The sequence below is a fragment of the Notolabrus celidotus genome, chromosome 18 (genome assembly GCF_009762535.1).
Source record: "Notolabrus celidotus isolate fNotCel1 chromosome 18, fNotCel1.pri, whole genome shotgun sequence".
NCBI classification, from domain to species: Eukaryota; Metazoa; Chordata; class Actinopteri; order Labriformes; family Labridae; genus Notolabrus; species Notolabrus celidotus.
The window spans coordinates 9,781,070-9,797,426 of NC_048289.1; the positions used below are offsets into that span (position 1 = coordinate 9,781,070).

The following is a 16,357-nucleotide window of genomic DNA, read 5'->3' on the forward strand; positions in this document are numbered from 1 at the left end:
TTTTCTAAAACAGTCTGTTTATTAAATGCTTTCAAGAGATTTGGTCCACTTGTGTGATCATGAACTTCCAACCAGGGAGGAGAAAAGAGAAAACAAAGTCAAGAAGACAAAACAAAAAACATAAAACAACAAAATGTAAAAATACAGTACAAAAAGAGGCCTTGTTTTTCCACTTCTAGCAACCCTGGTTTTCTATCTGAGTTGTTAAAAAAACAATTTGAATAACCAATTAATTTAACTGATAGAAAACTGATAAATGAAGATTTATTTCAGGCTGTGTAGGTGTGATGTTGTTGAGGGAGAATCATGTGATGCAAACTGGTTTTGGGGGAGAGGGATAAAGCAGGGTGTGTCACATGATTTTTTCCTTGATCAGAAACTTATCCAAGTCGAGGACTGTGTCATTTCATTAAACCTCAGCAGGATGCGACGACCAGAACTAACCGCATGGACTTGACAAGACTCAGACTAAAGCTGCTTTTATCAGAGGAGGGTGAAAGATGACTTTTAAGTAATTTGTAGGTATTTCCCAAAACAGTTTTTTTCCAAACTGCAGTACTTCCATTTGAATGTGCAGACTGGGTTGTTTGATTATAATACAGTGAAGTTTAGTCTGTAAATATATAAATCTTCAGGACTTTTTCCCCATGCCTTTTCTTTTTAGCATAAAGCTGTATTTGCTACATTGAGCTGATTTCATCAAAATGCAAACACAAATTTTGATAAAATGAAACACCAACAAAATGTGTGATTTGTCACGAGCACAGCCTCCCCGTAAGTTTGTCATGATTCTCCTTCATCGACAACACACACCAAACAAACAGCCCGGGTATCCACAGTTTACTTTGTTTGTTTCGGAGCATGTCAGTAACATCATGAATGCTGGCCTTTCTCCAGAGCTGGAGGAGGAGCCTCCACTCAAACGCTCTCTCGTTTTTTTTATCTTCAATATAACTTTAATCAAAAGGGACTCAACATGGATGACAGACTTTTTATCAAGTGGTCTCTGGTTTATTTATATAAATCAGCAGCCGTATCATGTATTTCTGTAATTTTTCCTTCTGATGGTGATATGCAACATCATTATGAGCCAGAATCAGATAAAGCTATGTGGCTATATGTTGATTTTCCATCGTTAGTTATTTTAAAGTTACCTAACCTTACATTCACAGACTGATAAAGAGCATTTGAGTGAGGCGCACTCTCCTCACAACGCCTCAAGCAACAAGATGGTAACACATTCTGACCACAGCAACCTCTTCCACAGCCACAGAAAAAAAATCAGCTCCACCATCTCTTCGCTGAATTACCTCATAAAGGGTGTCTAAGTATTATAATAGGTATCAGGTATAATATAGGGTATATATAAGCAAGATTATACAATAGGGGTATGTATCATCTTATAGGTGTAGTATATTGAATAAGGCGCTATATGGGAGTATATAGGCTACTATGTATGCTTTGTTTCCAGATCTGTCTTTGAATCCATTAAAACATTAACGTGCAGCACAGGCAGCGAGCAGAGAGATCTGTTTGTAGGATTCAAACTACGGCTGTGTAGAGGCGGAAACCGTTATCTTAAATCATCAGTTACACAGGTTTACCTTTGACCAGAGCCTAAACAATCCCAACGTCTACAAACAGAGCTCAGACAACATTCACCTATAACAGGTCTACTGTACTGCTTCCACTGTCTCACATGATCAACAGCCTGCAGCTGTGTGCAGCTGATTACACGTCATATCTACCTTCTGCTCGCGGCCTCCCAGACAGAGCTGTGCACTGCTGCATACACAGACGCATATTACTGTCAATTATTATATTCATACATGGATACATATATAAAGAGAGTTATACATTGCAATTAACATACATATATCAATAGCATATAGAGAAGAAATAGAAATAGTCAATAGATAGCAATCATTATCGTCATCATATTCATCATAATACTAGGAGTAGTAGTAATACGATCCCTCAGAGAAGCTAATACCTGGGCTGTTCCAGACAAGGGCTCATTATAAACAACCCCCCCCCCAAAAAAGAGCAGTGGAGTAACCAGCAGAGCTGACCTGAGGTCTGCAGGATGGACTTGTTCACCTCAGTTAATTCATTGATTAGGGATTGTGTCCGTTTGAAGAGGCAGGATGATTAAGACAAAACTACTTGATCTATCAATCCACTGATCCTAATGTCGAGCCTACAGACACTATATGACACTTTTTTACACAAATAAAAGTCTTTCCTTTATCTTTAAATATTTTGCACAAATGCTGATTTGATGTGTGAAATGTCAGTATTTCAATGCAGTGATACTGTCTGTTGATTAAGTGCACTGAGCCAAGTTCACTACTCAAAATATAAAAGCAACAGAAAGTGCAGCTCTTCATGATTCAGCCGTTTACATTGGAGAACAACATTTATATAGTCTGTAAATCTGCTTTAGCCACTCCAGAACAAAGAAAACGCCTCTTCTGTGGGGGGGGGGTTCACTCAGTTTAACCCTTACAAATCAATCTCCACACCTTCAGTCTGAAAACCAAATCAAATCAATCTCTGGTGCAACCTTTTCACACAAACCCTGTCTGGAACAACCTGCACAGAAGGGAAAAATTACAAAATAAAAAGAATAATCATTAAAAAAAAAAAAAATCACTATAGTCATCTAGTTCAGCAATACATGTCATATAGCAATACCTCAATTACAAGGAGTTCTTCTATGTAATCAATACAGCTTTTCAGGTTATATATTTATTAAGCTTAACCGCTAAGTTATCAATTATCATTAGTAGTATACCATTATATGTAAATATGTATAGTATGTGTGTATATGTATCAGAATATAGACATACCTCTGTCGTGTCTCGGCCACAGTAAAGGCTTGAATAGGATAGCGACAGGTGTTCTGCCAATGTGTGTGTTAGTGTGTGTGTATGTGTACGTTGATGTGTTGTTTATAGGCACAATATGGGGTATGAATCATTATCCTGTCTTAAGCTAGCAGGTTTCCCATGATGCAGATTAATGTGAGGGGCCCTCAGCCAACAGGAACACAACACTCTTGTTGCATATGAGGAACACGGGTGTCCATCAGAAGGCTGTGGGGCATGGTTGGTTTCCAATCAAACAATGACCCCAGTTCAACTGGAGAAGTGGCGACCTGCCCTTACGTCCAAGTTATCTTTAATATCATTACCCAAAACTATAGAAACATACATTATTTATTATTTCATCTTTCAATCAGAAATCTTTTCCCAGCTCTCTATTATCCTTCATTTGGACGTTTTTTTTTCTCTTTAAATGATCACAAAACTTTTTATTTTTAACTGAACTCTCCTGCAGAGTCAGTGTTTCCTCTGAACTTCAGTCAAAGTGAGGTCATCATTCAGTGATGGGCATCTGTGGTCTGAACTGATCTATTGCTGAGAGCAGCTCTAGCTAGGACTGTATGTGTGCTGCAGTCACATCTTTGAAACCCTTCTTCACTCACTGCATGTCTCTGTGCGCTGCTTACCAGTACAGTGTAATGATGGTGAATAGCACCTAGGTCGCTTTGGCAACGATTGCTTTCAGCCATTAGCCGTGTCCAACTTAGCAACAGGTGAATCATTAAGACGTGTCGGCCTCCCCCCTTTGTGTCAACCTACAGGGCGCCTACAGTCATGCGTGCTTGATTCACCTGGACGTAAGCTGAAAATGACTACAGGAGTAAGCTGTGCGTTTGTCCAATGAAGGGGCTGCTGATAGGGTTTTAAGCGGGGTTGTGTTATATCACTAAAGACGGGAAAAATTCTGTTACACCGTCTTGTTTTTGAGCATGTAAATAGTCTTCTATGAAAACATTCCACAACCACAGCAACGTTTTAAATGACTAATTTCCTATTTTTAAAGGCCTGTGCAGGCGTTACATTCATAGCACTCTACCAATATGGCAGACAATATAACAGGGAAGTAAAACTCCCCTTGGGACAAAAAAAAGCTCAAAATATTGAATCCCTAGAAGTTATTCTGCCTCTCTCTCTCTACGTTCCCATGAAGGAAGGAGAGTAGAATTTAGTTGCTCAAAGAAAAGTTTCCACCAAGAACCTCTTTTTACATTGCTTATAGTTTCTTCAGTCTTGTTAGCCGTTGACAGCACTGAGGGCTCAGCAGTTTTGGCACTACAAAGAAAAAATGTCACACGTACAAGTGCCAAGCTTCAAATAAGTTTTGAACTATCACCAAGCAAAATGTATGAGCTGCGACCAGCGCGCCCACCAGGAATTGTTTCAGTGCTGCGAGGAGTTCAGAACACAAAAAAGAAAAATAGATACTCAGTCTAAGAGCTCTAGGGAATACTAGCTGACTTAAATCAGGGTTAAACAAGCTGTCTGTGGAATTTCTGTGGTAAGATCTGTTGAATGGAAACCTTAAGATGCTGTGTGTAACTGCAGCGTTCTCTCGGTGCTGACTGGTGCCTGTGGTCGGTATATAATGTGCGGTGAGACTGTGTTTGCTTGTGTGTGTACATGTATGAGGGTGGTTGTTTGTCGATCTGCTCTCACACTGCGGGCTAGATGCTCGAAGAGGTCAGACTGGCAAAGTGACAGACGGGTGAATTGTAGCTGGTATAGCAAGCCTGTCTCTTAGTCTGCAGCTCAGCGGCGATCAGCTGCATCTGCTCAAGCTCAGAGATCGTCTCCGTCTGACAACCCCCGTCCTCCCTGAAATCACAGACACGGATCATCTCTCACACTCTCATTAAAAAACATGGGAAGTTTTCAATCACAGATCACTTTCCATGAACTATTATAAAAGATTCTGGGTGCAAATATCTCTATTTTTTTCTAGAATTTCTATAAATAGAAATATAGTGTTAGCTTTAAAGCTACTCACCATGCCCTCTGTATAATCTGCTGTTATGGTGACCTGCTTGTCCTCTGGGGGCGGGGTCACAGCTGAGCTGTCTGTGCGTCTGCTCTGATTGGTGAGCTGAAGCCACAGTTCATACATCTGTTGCATATCTCTCACTGAGGAGAAGCGAAGCAAAGCAGGAGAGGGAGAAAAATGACCTCTGTTAACTAGAACACAGTGTTATGAAAAACAATTACAGCAGGTGAGCTTGCACTTAAAGAGGAGGCACACAGATCAGAGATCCAACAGCAGGCCTAATCATGTGAAACCCACTATCATAACTGTGATCCTTTCTTTTAGTGCAGTTGAATAATTAGAAATACCATAAAACCTTAAAGCTATGACAATTAAATTAAAAATCAGAGCAATACAATGATTCAAACTGGATCTAAATGTCCTAAAGACATTCAGACTTTATGATATCCTTCTGGCACCTCTGTTGTAACATTACATGATTTACAGCCCTAAAAAAATCCTTTTTTTTCTCGCACTGGTGTTTTAGAAAACCCTCATTTCAGCCTCTGTCTCCTTCATTTTAGCTGCTTTCTCTTTAAGGCCTCTTGCTCCACAAACCCCCTTTCCTCTGATTGGCTAGCCCTCTGGAGGCATGTAGGGGGCAGAGCTATGGGCAGACTCTTCTCAGTGTTGCTGGGGGCGTGGTGGTCTGCTGTGCCAGCAGCACAGATGAACCAGTTATGAGATCCTTATGCAAGGATCTCATAAATTCAGCAAATCTTGTGAAGATCTCGTGATTTTTTTTTTAAAAACAACCGTTTTGAGTGGTTTACACTCCAATTCAGGGATAACTACAAAATACGCACACCTAGCTGTTTGAAAACTTGCACATGTTTAGTGTGGACTTCCAACATTGTTACTTTATATCTATGTTTGAAATATGAGAAAGCATAACACCCCCTCTTTAAGTACAGCTCATGCCCGACCACTATTTTGTCTTCTTGCTCTAAATACAGTGATAACAAAACTCATTGGCTCTGAATGGCTCTTACAGCTGTTGTTTTTCATGTACGTCCAGACATCTCTCTCCTCCAGACTGTGGGCAAATGAGCAGTTCCCAATATAGTGGCACTTCTTCTGCTTCATTACATGCACACACATCTGAAAGAAGCAAAAACAGAGGATCACAAAGAGATAACTTAACTGAGAACTCTAAAGGTTGTTCTGTGGCTATCTATGTCCGTCACGGTTATCAGTGAGGGAAATGTTGGGATTCTAGTGAGTTGCATAAAAGATATTGATTGTTCGCCTTTGAATGAACTCTCTCTAAACACTTGATATGGCAATCACACATGTACTGAAGCACCTTGTTATTCAACACTGATGAATGTGTTAACACGAACACTGTCAAAGGCGCACTTGAAGCGACACAATAATAAGACTCAGAGGGAAGGAAATTTACAACAACACCTGTCCCCCAGGGCACAGACAGAGTCAGCTGTACAGAGCATGTGAGAGGACGAGGGGTGGAGAGGGAGTGAGGGAAAGACTCACGTCATATTGCTGTGGATATGTGCGGGAGAAAGGTAGAGGCCGGACAACGACCCATTTCTTCTTCTCAAAGGATTTCACCAGAAGGACCCGGCGCTCCTTTGTCCAGCTAAAGACACAGAACACCAAGTCGAATTTTAAACAAAGAGAGGAACACGAGTGAACAAGTTTAATGGACATTTAAAACATTAGTTTCTTTCTGATATTAATTTGCTAAGGATTCAAGCCTGAAAGTAACAGGTGAAATCTCAACATACATATTTCATATCTGGCTTTTATATGAGGTTTGTGAGTTGAGCTTAATACTCTGGAAAGTCTTTAGACTATTTAATATAGGTATTAAAGCAGCAGACAGAAGTCTCTCGCGAGGAGTGTGTTTATATTAAACCACTCAGTGTTAAAGCTGGGGTTGGTAATCAGATTTAGATACACTTTTTGTCATACTGGTTAAAATGATCTTTATGTCCCGATGGCAATCAATACATAATGTGTTCCTAAAAAAGAGAGAAAAAAAGCTGCTATCTACAGCCGGAGTAAACCTGGGAAAACACCAACCACCACCATCAACCAATCAAATCATGTCCTGCCGTTCTGCCCGCCTCCTGCGTGTACATTTCCCCAGCTTGCACTCCCCGTCTCCTGTCTCTGCTTCCCCTGACTCTATTTATTGCCCCTCTCACTCGACCTCGGGCCTGTCCCCTCTGACCCGATGAGGTGCTTTGCTCAGGACTGTAGTCCGGATCAGTCTAAAAAGCTCTCACCACGGGGGCTCTGACAAGCAAAAGAATTAATGACATTCAGTAAGTCCTACAGAAAAGTTATATGTACTGTAGCGTCCGTCCATACGCTGTAGGGATGACGAGCCGATTCGTGAACATATTGAGTTTTAATAATCGGTCACTGTTGGCCGTGATCAAGCCAACCAACAAAACAACTCCCGCTCACACACTCTACACTTCTCCTGATGCCTTCACTAACCGTCAACACTGTAGGAATTAAGAACATCTACACTGAACACGTTTAACAAACAGTAGAGCTGTTACAGTATTATATGCGTTAAAACTTTTCTCCTGATATCATGTCACCAGTACAACTGGATAATGCTAGCATGACAGTTGTGAGTACTAACAGCAGCCATGTTTGTTTGTGTTTTTAATTTTCACTATGATAATGTTTTGGTGAGGACCGGTTTTGAATCAGTCACGATCATATGGTCGCAAGTCAGCGGTGCTCATGCATGTGACGGGGGGGGGGGTCGTTTTGGAGGAGCTCCGAGGGGAAGGGGGGAGGGGTTTGACAGAATGTGAGCGGCAAAAATGAAGTAGAATTTTGTGGCTAGAGAAGCTACAACAAAGTAATGTTGAATCTTTTACCATCTTTTAAAGGCATTTTGCCTTTTTAAGCTGAAGAGAGACAGGAAATGTGGGGAGTGGAGAGTGGGGGAGGACATGTAGCAAATGGTCGACCGGCCGTGAGTCGAACCGGCAACCTCTGCGACGAGGACTGTAGCCTCTATATGTGGGGCGCTTAGACCGCTAGGCCACCAGCGCCCCTGTTGTTCTTTTCTATGTTTGTAAAAGAAGTGACCGTGATTCATCATTACTTGCTGCTCTAAAACAATTGTGGGCTACAGTTCACGGCACCAAAGAACAATCCATTTCCAGCAATGCAAGCCGATTTTCTTCATGGCTATGAAATTACAGTAACGGAAACTCAGGTTCTTGCTCATACCAGATCTGGTGTTCTGTGCAGAATCAAGGGCGCCTCTGAAACTGATATCATCATTAGAGTCCATGACATATTAAAACTGACAAACAAGCTGGAACATAAGCTTGAAGATTGGTTCTGAAAAAGTTCACGCTGCTACATAGCTCTGAACTATGTGTGTGTGTGTGTGTGTGTGTGTGTGTGTGTGTGTGAGATTGTGAGAGAGAGATTGTGAGAGAGAGAGAGAGAGAGAGAGAGAGAGAGAGAGAGAGAGAGAGAGAGAGAGAGAGAGAGAGAGAGAGAGAGAGAGAGAGAGAGAGAGAGAGAGAGAGAGAGAGAGAGAGAGAGACAGAGGCCTCACCTGTGCCGTGCTTTGGCCGTGCAGTACTTGAGGTTCTTGTCGGGCTCGTTGACCTGTCCCTCTCTCCAGCACTGGCCGCACACAAACTTCATTTTCAGGTTGAGGGGTCGTCCTCTTCCAGCCACCGCTCCCAACCCTCCCACCCCCATCCCGCCCATCGGACTCACACCACCCCCACCGAGGCCATCTCCACCTACACCTCCGCCACCCCCCATTCCCCCCACTCCTCCTGCAGGTAGGCTGCTACTTGGATGGGGTATGTGAATGGGCTGGAACACAGAAAGAGAAGGACTTTGATTTTGATTCTGACATTAATTTTATTCAATCTTGGTAGCTTTGTTTTTTTTATGATTGAGGGTGAAAAGTCTCAGCATTCTCTCCTACCTTCTGCTGCTTCTGTGCGTTCTGTTCCAACCTCTGCCAGTGCCTCTTGGACTCTTGCACCATCTCTTCATGGGTGATACCTGAGGGAAAACATCAGGGAGCAGCTCAGAAAATAATTCCTTCAGTTATTCATGACACATTTGATTCCGTTTATGGCTGTTGACTAATTGGAATTTATTTAACTTAATCTGTGTGTTTTCTACCCACCAGTATCCTGCTGCAGGACCCAGCATTTCAGCTCTATTACAGAGTGAGCGAAGGAGCAGCTGTCTTCACGCTGGCAGCCATAGCGAACCTCGTGGCGGCACACGTCGAACTGGCAGAGAGGATGCAGGGGACGCACCTTACTGTAGCGTACATTGGCTGACCTCACCACGTGCACAAGGCACCTGAAGCAGAGAGAGAAGTGTGTCATCATATAATTCCTCCCCTCTGTGTTTCACCAAGCTGCTACACAACCAAACTAAGATCATCATTTTGTAAAGAGTCCGCTTCAGACCACGTTTAACTCACTTGTTGTCGTCGAATGGGTGTCGAGCTGTGAGGTTCGAGCACACCGATAAGTTTTCTTTGCTGCGTTTGCTAATGATGCGAGGCTTACTGTCAAAACATTCCTGATAAAAGAGCAAAGAGAGGAAGAGAAGTCAGAGTCTGATTCTTGTGATAAAAAAGGTTAAGGTATAAAAAGACAAAGAAAAACAGAAGCACAGCCTGTGGTCTGACCTCACAGAGGAACATGAACATGCCCATATGGAGCTGCAGCAGTCTGGTGACACTGAGTGCCCGTCTCTCTGTACTGCCCAGTGGATCAAACAGCAGCTCTCTGCTCAGCGCTCCCTTCCTCTCCTGAGTCCACACATCAATCTCCTCCTGGCAGTACGCAAACGTACAGTTCTCCCCGTACTGGCACTCCTGACGCTCCTGCACCTCTGTGGGACACAGGGAGACACTGTGTTGAAGAGAAGGAGAACAGACCTGTTCCCAAATGTCACCAACATTTTACTGTTGAGTGTATTTACAAGCTGATTATTGCACCTATATATTCATATGGCTCCATTCTTTATAAAGACTGCATACCTTTACAGAGCACAAATGCCCCCAAGAAGTTGTTCCGTGCCGGTCGTGGCCTGATCCTCTTCCAAGTAGGGTCATCTGTGCTTTTGATGCGGCATAGCAGCACGTCCCTTTTGCAGCGGTGTGCTGCCTCTGGCTGATACTTGTAGTCCATCACTCGTGGACCTGTGAGCAGGAGGAGGGGAGACACTGGACAATGTCATTTACAATATTTTATAGGTGTTTTTATTAGATGAGATAAATCCTTTACATAAGATAAGATAGTCCTTTATTCATCCCACAATGGGGAAATTTAAGTGTTACAGCAGCAAAGTAGACAATGCAAAAGAGTATAAAGCAAACAAGAGCCTATAAAATATCAATTATTAAAAAGTTATTATGAATTCAAATTGAAGAGGTAAAAATAAGCATATCTTACAACATATATACATATATATTATTGATTATAGAGTCTCACACTTTTACATAGCAATGTGTTTCCCATCGGTGTGTGAAAAAGAGACTCAACATTCCTTTAGAAGTTTTTAGGCCATTTGACATGAAATGAACACAACTCCCACTGTGGAAATTTGCATGAAAAAGGATCAGTGTTGAACAACTTAAACCAACCTATTCTGCTATAACAGGCGTGACAGGCCTGACGAAACTCATGTGTAGCTGCGAGGGGGTTCCTGGAGAGCAGAGACAGGTTGGTTCCTGCTGGACCATTCTGAAGAAGAGGAAGGGACACAGAAATGAACACAAAAGCTCCTGAGGAGCACTTTTAGAAATTGCTACTCAATAATACAGATAAAGATAAACAAGCATTTTCCTGCAACGGAAGAGTCAAAACATGTTACCAAGAGCCCCTCTGTGTGTGAATATTACTCACTGCATGTGCAGCACTGTGGTTGCGCATTCCAGGGATGAAGCTATGACACACTCGGCCCCCTGCAGACCAAGACACAAGGACACTGATGTCAGACATCATACTGTAATGGTGCTGACTCATACTTACTGCTGCTGATGGTGGAGGTTGAACTGACTGAAGCCCTCTGAATCCATTACTTATTTATTTCGATCCCTATTAGGCCACTACCAATGTAGCAATTATTCTTTTAGGGTCTGGACTCTGCATTGTGCAAACATTACACAATAAAGAAACAGTCCTGCTCTTGTATTTACTTGCAGTATATCAGCTACATTTACCTGTGGATTACCTTACATTATTGCTGCTGATTTATCATTCATTACAGTCTCTATACAGTAAACACGGGAGAGTGGGAGGATGTGACTACTTCTTACCATCATAAAAATGGGCATGGCACATGTAATTAAGTACAGGAAATCAGGTAGTATAAGTCTTTAAATATTCAACGTGTTAGGACAGCTTTTTCAAAACAAACTATATGTTTCCCTAAGTCAAGTTTTGGGTATTTTTTTCTCACCAGGGAGAGTGTACTCAGACAACGAGTCCAGCCCGCCAGCAGCAACTCCTGTCTTCCCTTCTCCATCTGCAGCCCCAGTGGAGAAGCCTCCCAGTGCGTCCTGCGCCTGGGTGGAGCCCTGGTCTCTCTGGGCCAGAGGCAGGTAAGGCTCCAGGGGGGAAATTTCGCTGATGGAGGAGCTGAAAAAGGCTGAGGGAAGCTGGGGTGATGGGGCTGGAAGGCTTGGAGAGTACGGAGGCCGAAGACCCATCGCTGTGTTGGGGAGGTTGGTTGGGATTGCACCCTGGACTGGACTCTGGATCAGGAGACAAAAAGAAGCTAATGTTAAATCTTTGAAGGCCTAAGCCTATCACTTAAAGTCTTGCCTACTAAAACCCAAATGCCCGCTTTGCTTATCTGTCCTTCACTCACTTCACTGACTTTCTTAGGGATGCACTCGAGCAGACTGTCCAGCTCGTCCTTGAGGCTGCCGCATTCCTCCATGTGTTCCGACACGGGGACAGAATACGGCATAGGAGGCAGAGCCTGGCTGCTGGGGCTCTCTGACAGGTCAGTGCAGGGGGACACTACGGGGCTTGCCGGCTCGTCGCTCACTGGGATTGGTGTGGCCAAGGGTGCAGGGATGCACTGCGCACTAGACAGGCCTTCTGAGATGGACGAACACAATAAATAATGAATAAAAATAACGTAACAGTTACGTTTAAAATATGCAAAGAAAGATTGAGGTTTGGGTTGGTGCAGACATGCATGTCATACCTGGCCCAATGTCGCCCAGAGATTCCAGCCCATTGGACGACATCTGAGAAGAAAAATTAAGACATGGTTAGCCTCTTTCCTTCCCTCACCTCATTCCAAGTCTTTTGCGCTGTTCTGTAATGACAGCACTTACCTCTCCTGTGGGTGGAGAGCTCTCCCCATGACCCTCCCCTTCTGTGGCCGTGGATTCTGTCTGTAGGCTGACATAAGCTTTACGACCTTTCAGACCCAGTTTACTAGCTAAATCCTGAGCAAGGTCACTCACCTGCCTGTCCTGAAAGTTCAGTTAGATGGGAAAATGGTCAGTCTTACCAAGGAGAAGTTCAATACAGGCGTGGGATTAATTAATAGGGCTATGTCCACTAATGCTGGTTTTTGCCCTCGCAGCACCTGTTTTCTATTCAAACTAAATGTAGTTTATCATTTTCAGCACTCAGCAGTTCAGCTTGAAAACATCCTCAGTGTCAGCTGATTAAAGTCGCTGTGCTCTCAGTCGAAAATAGTTCCACTTTTGGAACACTGCAAAGCTTTTCAATGTCACTTCTTGATCACTGACCATTCAGAATCAAGAAGATGTGGGACTTTTGATATCAACTATAAACAACAATGTTGTACAAAGGTGAAACTAACCACACTTCAATATGTGGAGCTGCTACTGATAATACAACACAATTTCTATCAATTGTTTTTACATATTGTCCTTTGAGGTGCACAGGACAACTTACATTAACCTAAAAAGAATAAAGCCTGGTTTATAATTATGCGTCGACTCTACACAGCAGCTGCCAGCGCATATGTGAGCACCACATACTTCTGTGTTGATGTGTCCATGTTGCACAGCAATACTCCACCGAAACACTTGATGGTCAGGTCGCCTGTTTTAGGCCCCGCTACCTTTATGGTTTACTTTTTCACACAGTTCCAGACGTTTTACGTTAGCTTACAGCTGATACATTTAGCTGTTTATCCTACAGCAATGATTACAGGGAAGATTAGAGAGGAGACTTCAGAGGAGATGAAATGCACAACCGATTCCAGAAGTGCTGTAAATGCAGGAAATACAGTGCCGTCAAGCAGACCAATCACACAGCACTCAGTCCACGTGTGAGCCCTGGGATTGGCTACGTGCATAGGCCTCTGTGTAGGTAAGGGGGCTAAGCAGCCCAAAGGTGTAGGCTACGTCATAGGCTATGCCGTCGACCGGATGAAGGAGTATAAACCAGGCTTAAGCGTCAGTGAGAAGTGCTCTGAAATTGAGGTTGTTGGCGCCGTCTGTGTAAAATCCGCAGCATTATTGGACACAGCCCATATGGCATTTGCATTAATATTTCTACATACATGAGGTGCTGTGAGGAGACATTTGGTTACACACTCGTAGGCCTCTCTGAATCGTCCAAGCTCCCTCAGACAGATTGCTTTGCGGTACAATGCTTTGCGACTGCCTTCTGACACACACAGTGCGCTGTCACAGTCCTGAACACCACGCTCATACTCCCTCTGAGATAGAAACAACAAAAGGTTTAGTCATAGTGTAATGGCCAGAGCAGCAAGGGTTTAAGCAACAACATTCAGAAACTAAAAGTGTGTATAATTACTTGTATTTTAACATAATCAGAGTTACTGCCTGATCTATGATAAGTCACAATGACACATTTTCTACAACTCATTGTCTACATAAGCATCTGCAGATGACATGTTCCCACTTTCCCCCTCCTTCTCACCGTCTGGTAGAAGGCGGCTGCCCTGTTGACATAGAGGCTCTCCAGCAGCTCTTTGGGGATGACAAGGGCCTCAGCCTGAGCGTAGCGGGCAACACTTATCCCCTCCCCGTACTGCTGGGTTGCCTGACGACAGTCCCCATCTCGAAAACAAGAATTTCCCTCATCCAGCAAGTTACACACCAACTGGGTCAGAAACGCCTGGAGGGAACATGTGGAAAGAGGTCAAAACAGAGATTGAATAATGAGGGGGTGAGAAGGGAAGAGAGGTTAACATAAATAAATAATGGAAAGGTAATAAGAGACAGACCAAAAGGCTCAGCAGGGTAAGAAAAGGGGGAAATAAGAATGAAGGGAAACAATGGTGACTAGATAAATCATGATGCCCAGGTCAAAGTTAACTTTCAAGAGACAATAAAACTAATTGTGTGTATGGCTGTGGGTAAGTCTGAATGAATATTAAAAGAGAATATCATTGATACAAAGAACAAAAACAAACCTCATAACTCTCAGGCTCTGGGAAAGGCAATGATGACCTGAAGAGAGAGAATTAAATGGATGAAGTTAATCTCCATTTACATCAAAAAGGTCCTGCTTGGGTCGTATAACAACTTGTTAATGTAAGAGATGTCCACAGCCAATATAGCTTGTTCACTCACTGGATAAAGCTCATTGCTTTCTGGATTTCCTCTCTTCGTTTCAGACGTTCAGGATCCATATCCTGTGGAGAAAAACAATGTTCACTTCTTGTCGAATGCTTTCCTTTTAAATGTTCCTTGTGTGTCTCACACAAGCACCTGCCGGAGAGCTTTCTGTTTTTACGCCCCTAAGCTATGGAACTCTCTGCCTCTGGAAATTGAAACAGCGAGCTCTCTGGGTGTTTTTAAAAGTAAACTTAAGACTTACCTTTTTAATCTAGCTTTTAATTTGGAGTAAATTAATAGCCCTGGACTGCATTATTATTATTATTATTATTATTATATTATTATTACTGTTATTTATATCATTATTTTAATCATTATTATAATAATCATTGCTTTAACATCCATTCTTCTTATTTATTTATCTTATTTATTTATTTATTGTATTCATCTGATCTTGGTAACGCTACCTTATTTTTTACTTTTCTTTTCACTATTACTTATCTTATTAAATTTACTGTATTGATTTTATTTTATTTTTAAGTATTTTATTTATAATCCTGCCTTTTATAATTTTACCATTGCTGTTGTTTTCTGTCTCTGTTATTCTGTGAAGCACTTTGGGCTGCATGTTTTTATGTTTGAAAGGTGATATTTAAATGAAGCTGAGTTGAGTTGAGTTGAGTTGATAGATATACTTTATTTCAGACCCATAGGTCCATATCAGCACAAGAGTAATATAAGAGACTAAAATAAGTAAGAAAACATGTCCAGCAAGAATTAAAAAGATCACATAACTACAGTTTACACATTCATTTTGATTAAAGCATAAAAATGCATTTGTACCAGTGTTTCCAAAAACAAGAAAAATATCTTGTCACTTTATGTGGGCTCAGTGAGCTCCCTTAAAATTTCATTTTCTGAATCGGCTAAGCCTCACATAAATGTATACAACAAATTTCTCTGTACAGCATGAAGTGTAGGGACATTGTTTGATACAAACATAAAACGTGCACTGGTCCATCTTGGTAGTTTAGGGAAAATTCGATATGCATCATTGTATGCTACCTGAAGCTTTTTCATTTTAGCTCTTCTGTAACTGCACCACACATGGGCAGAATAAAGAAGAGCTCTAAAAAGCTCTGTTTTAACATTATATGTGCACATTGGACATTTACGTGCCAGCATAATAGCCTGTGCACACAGTTTACAGCACTGTTGCTGCACATCATCATCATCATCATCACACAAGTCATTTCTGATAATGTGCCCCAGATATTTGACTTTGTCCACTACACTAAGCACTTGATCAAACATACAGAAAGAAGGAAAGTTTTGCGTCTGATCATCCTTGGCTTTCACAATCATTATAACACTATTTTTGCTGTTGAACTTGATGTCATGCTGCACTCCATGGCTAGAGAGCATATTCTGTGCAGTTGCTGTAAACCAGCACTGTTGGGGGACAAAATGATGAAGTCATCAGCATACCTCAGATGAGTTGAGTTGAGTAAGCTGTATCGACAACCCTGACAACAGCAGTCGAAGTATATACTCATACCATGAATAGGCTGATAGAGAGAGTAATGTAATCATTTGAATGTTAAAAACATGCTAAAGACGTCCTGGTCCAGCTCGGGCCTGCCACTAAAACACGCTATGAAATCATCGGACTCGCGTAAACAAACAGCTGGGACAGATGACGGTGACGCGGGGTCATACTTCAGCTAACTAGCGTTAAGATGTAGTTGGTTGAGCACTGGTTTAGCATGAGACAGTACATTTGGAATTTCAGTCATTTTAGATAGTCATCTGAATGATGGAATGTATCGCTAGCCACAACAATGTTGGGACAACGTTAACTACATTTATTTTTTCATTTACAGGCCA

At 42.2% G+C, this 16,357-nt stretch overlaps 1 protein-coding gene across 2 annotated transcripts in view; it reads right to left on the reverse strand.

The window, feature by feature from the left end:
• zc3h7bb (zinc finger CCCH-type containing 7Bb) overlaps positions 1-16,357 on the reverse strand; it is a 17,013-nt gene continuing 656 nt past the window's right edge. The window contains exons 1-21 of one of the 2 annotated variants that reach the window (XM_034707635.1): positions 15,959-16,051; positions 14,486-14,547; positions 14,326-14,362; positions 13,830-14,027; positions 13,447-13,605; positions 12,242-12,382; positions 12,109-12,151; positions 11,764-11,999; positions 11,353-11,647; positions 10,797-10,855; positions 10,535-10,634; positions 9,929-10,090; positions 9,575-9,780; positions 9,365-9,465; positions 9,059-9,240; positions 8,852-8,931; positions 8,468-8,736; positions 6,403-6,508; positions 5,901-6,009; positions 4,876-5,009; positions 1-4,703 (exon numbers count right to left, since the gene is read on the reverse strand). In XM_034707635.1, coding sequence (XP_034563526.1) covers positions 4,668-4,703; positions 4,876-5,009; positions 5,901-6,009; positions 6,403-6,508; positions 8,468-8,736; positions 8,852-8,931; positions 9,059-9,240; positions 9,365-9,465; positions 9,575-9,780; positions 9,929-10,090; positions 10,535-10,634; positions 10,797-10,855; positions 11,353-11,647; positions 11,764-11,999; positions 12,109-12,151; positions 12,242-12,382; positions 13,447-13,605; positions 13,830-14,027; positions 14,326-14,362; positions 14,486-14,544 — 2,712 coding nt within the window. In that variant the 5' untranslated portion in view covers positions 14,545-14,547; positions 15,959-16,051 and the 3' untranslated portion in view covers positions 1-4,667. Of the gene's footprint in view, positions 4,704-4,875; positions 5,010-5,900; positions 6,010-6,402; positions 6,509-8,467; positions 8,737-8,851; positions 8,932-9,058; positions 9,241-9,364; positions 9,466-9,574; positions 9,781-9,928; positions 10,091-10,534; positions 10,635-10,796; positions 10,856-11,352; positions 11,648-11,763; positions 12,000-12,108; positions 12,152-12,241; positions 12,383-13,446; positions 13,606-13,829; positions 14,028-14,325; positions 14,363-14,485; positions 14,548-15,958; positions 16,052-16,357 lie in introns of those variants that run through there. The other variant, XM_034707634.1, reaches the window with a different exon arrangement.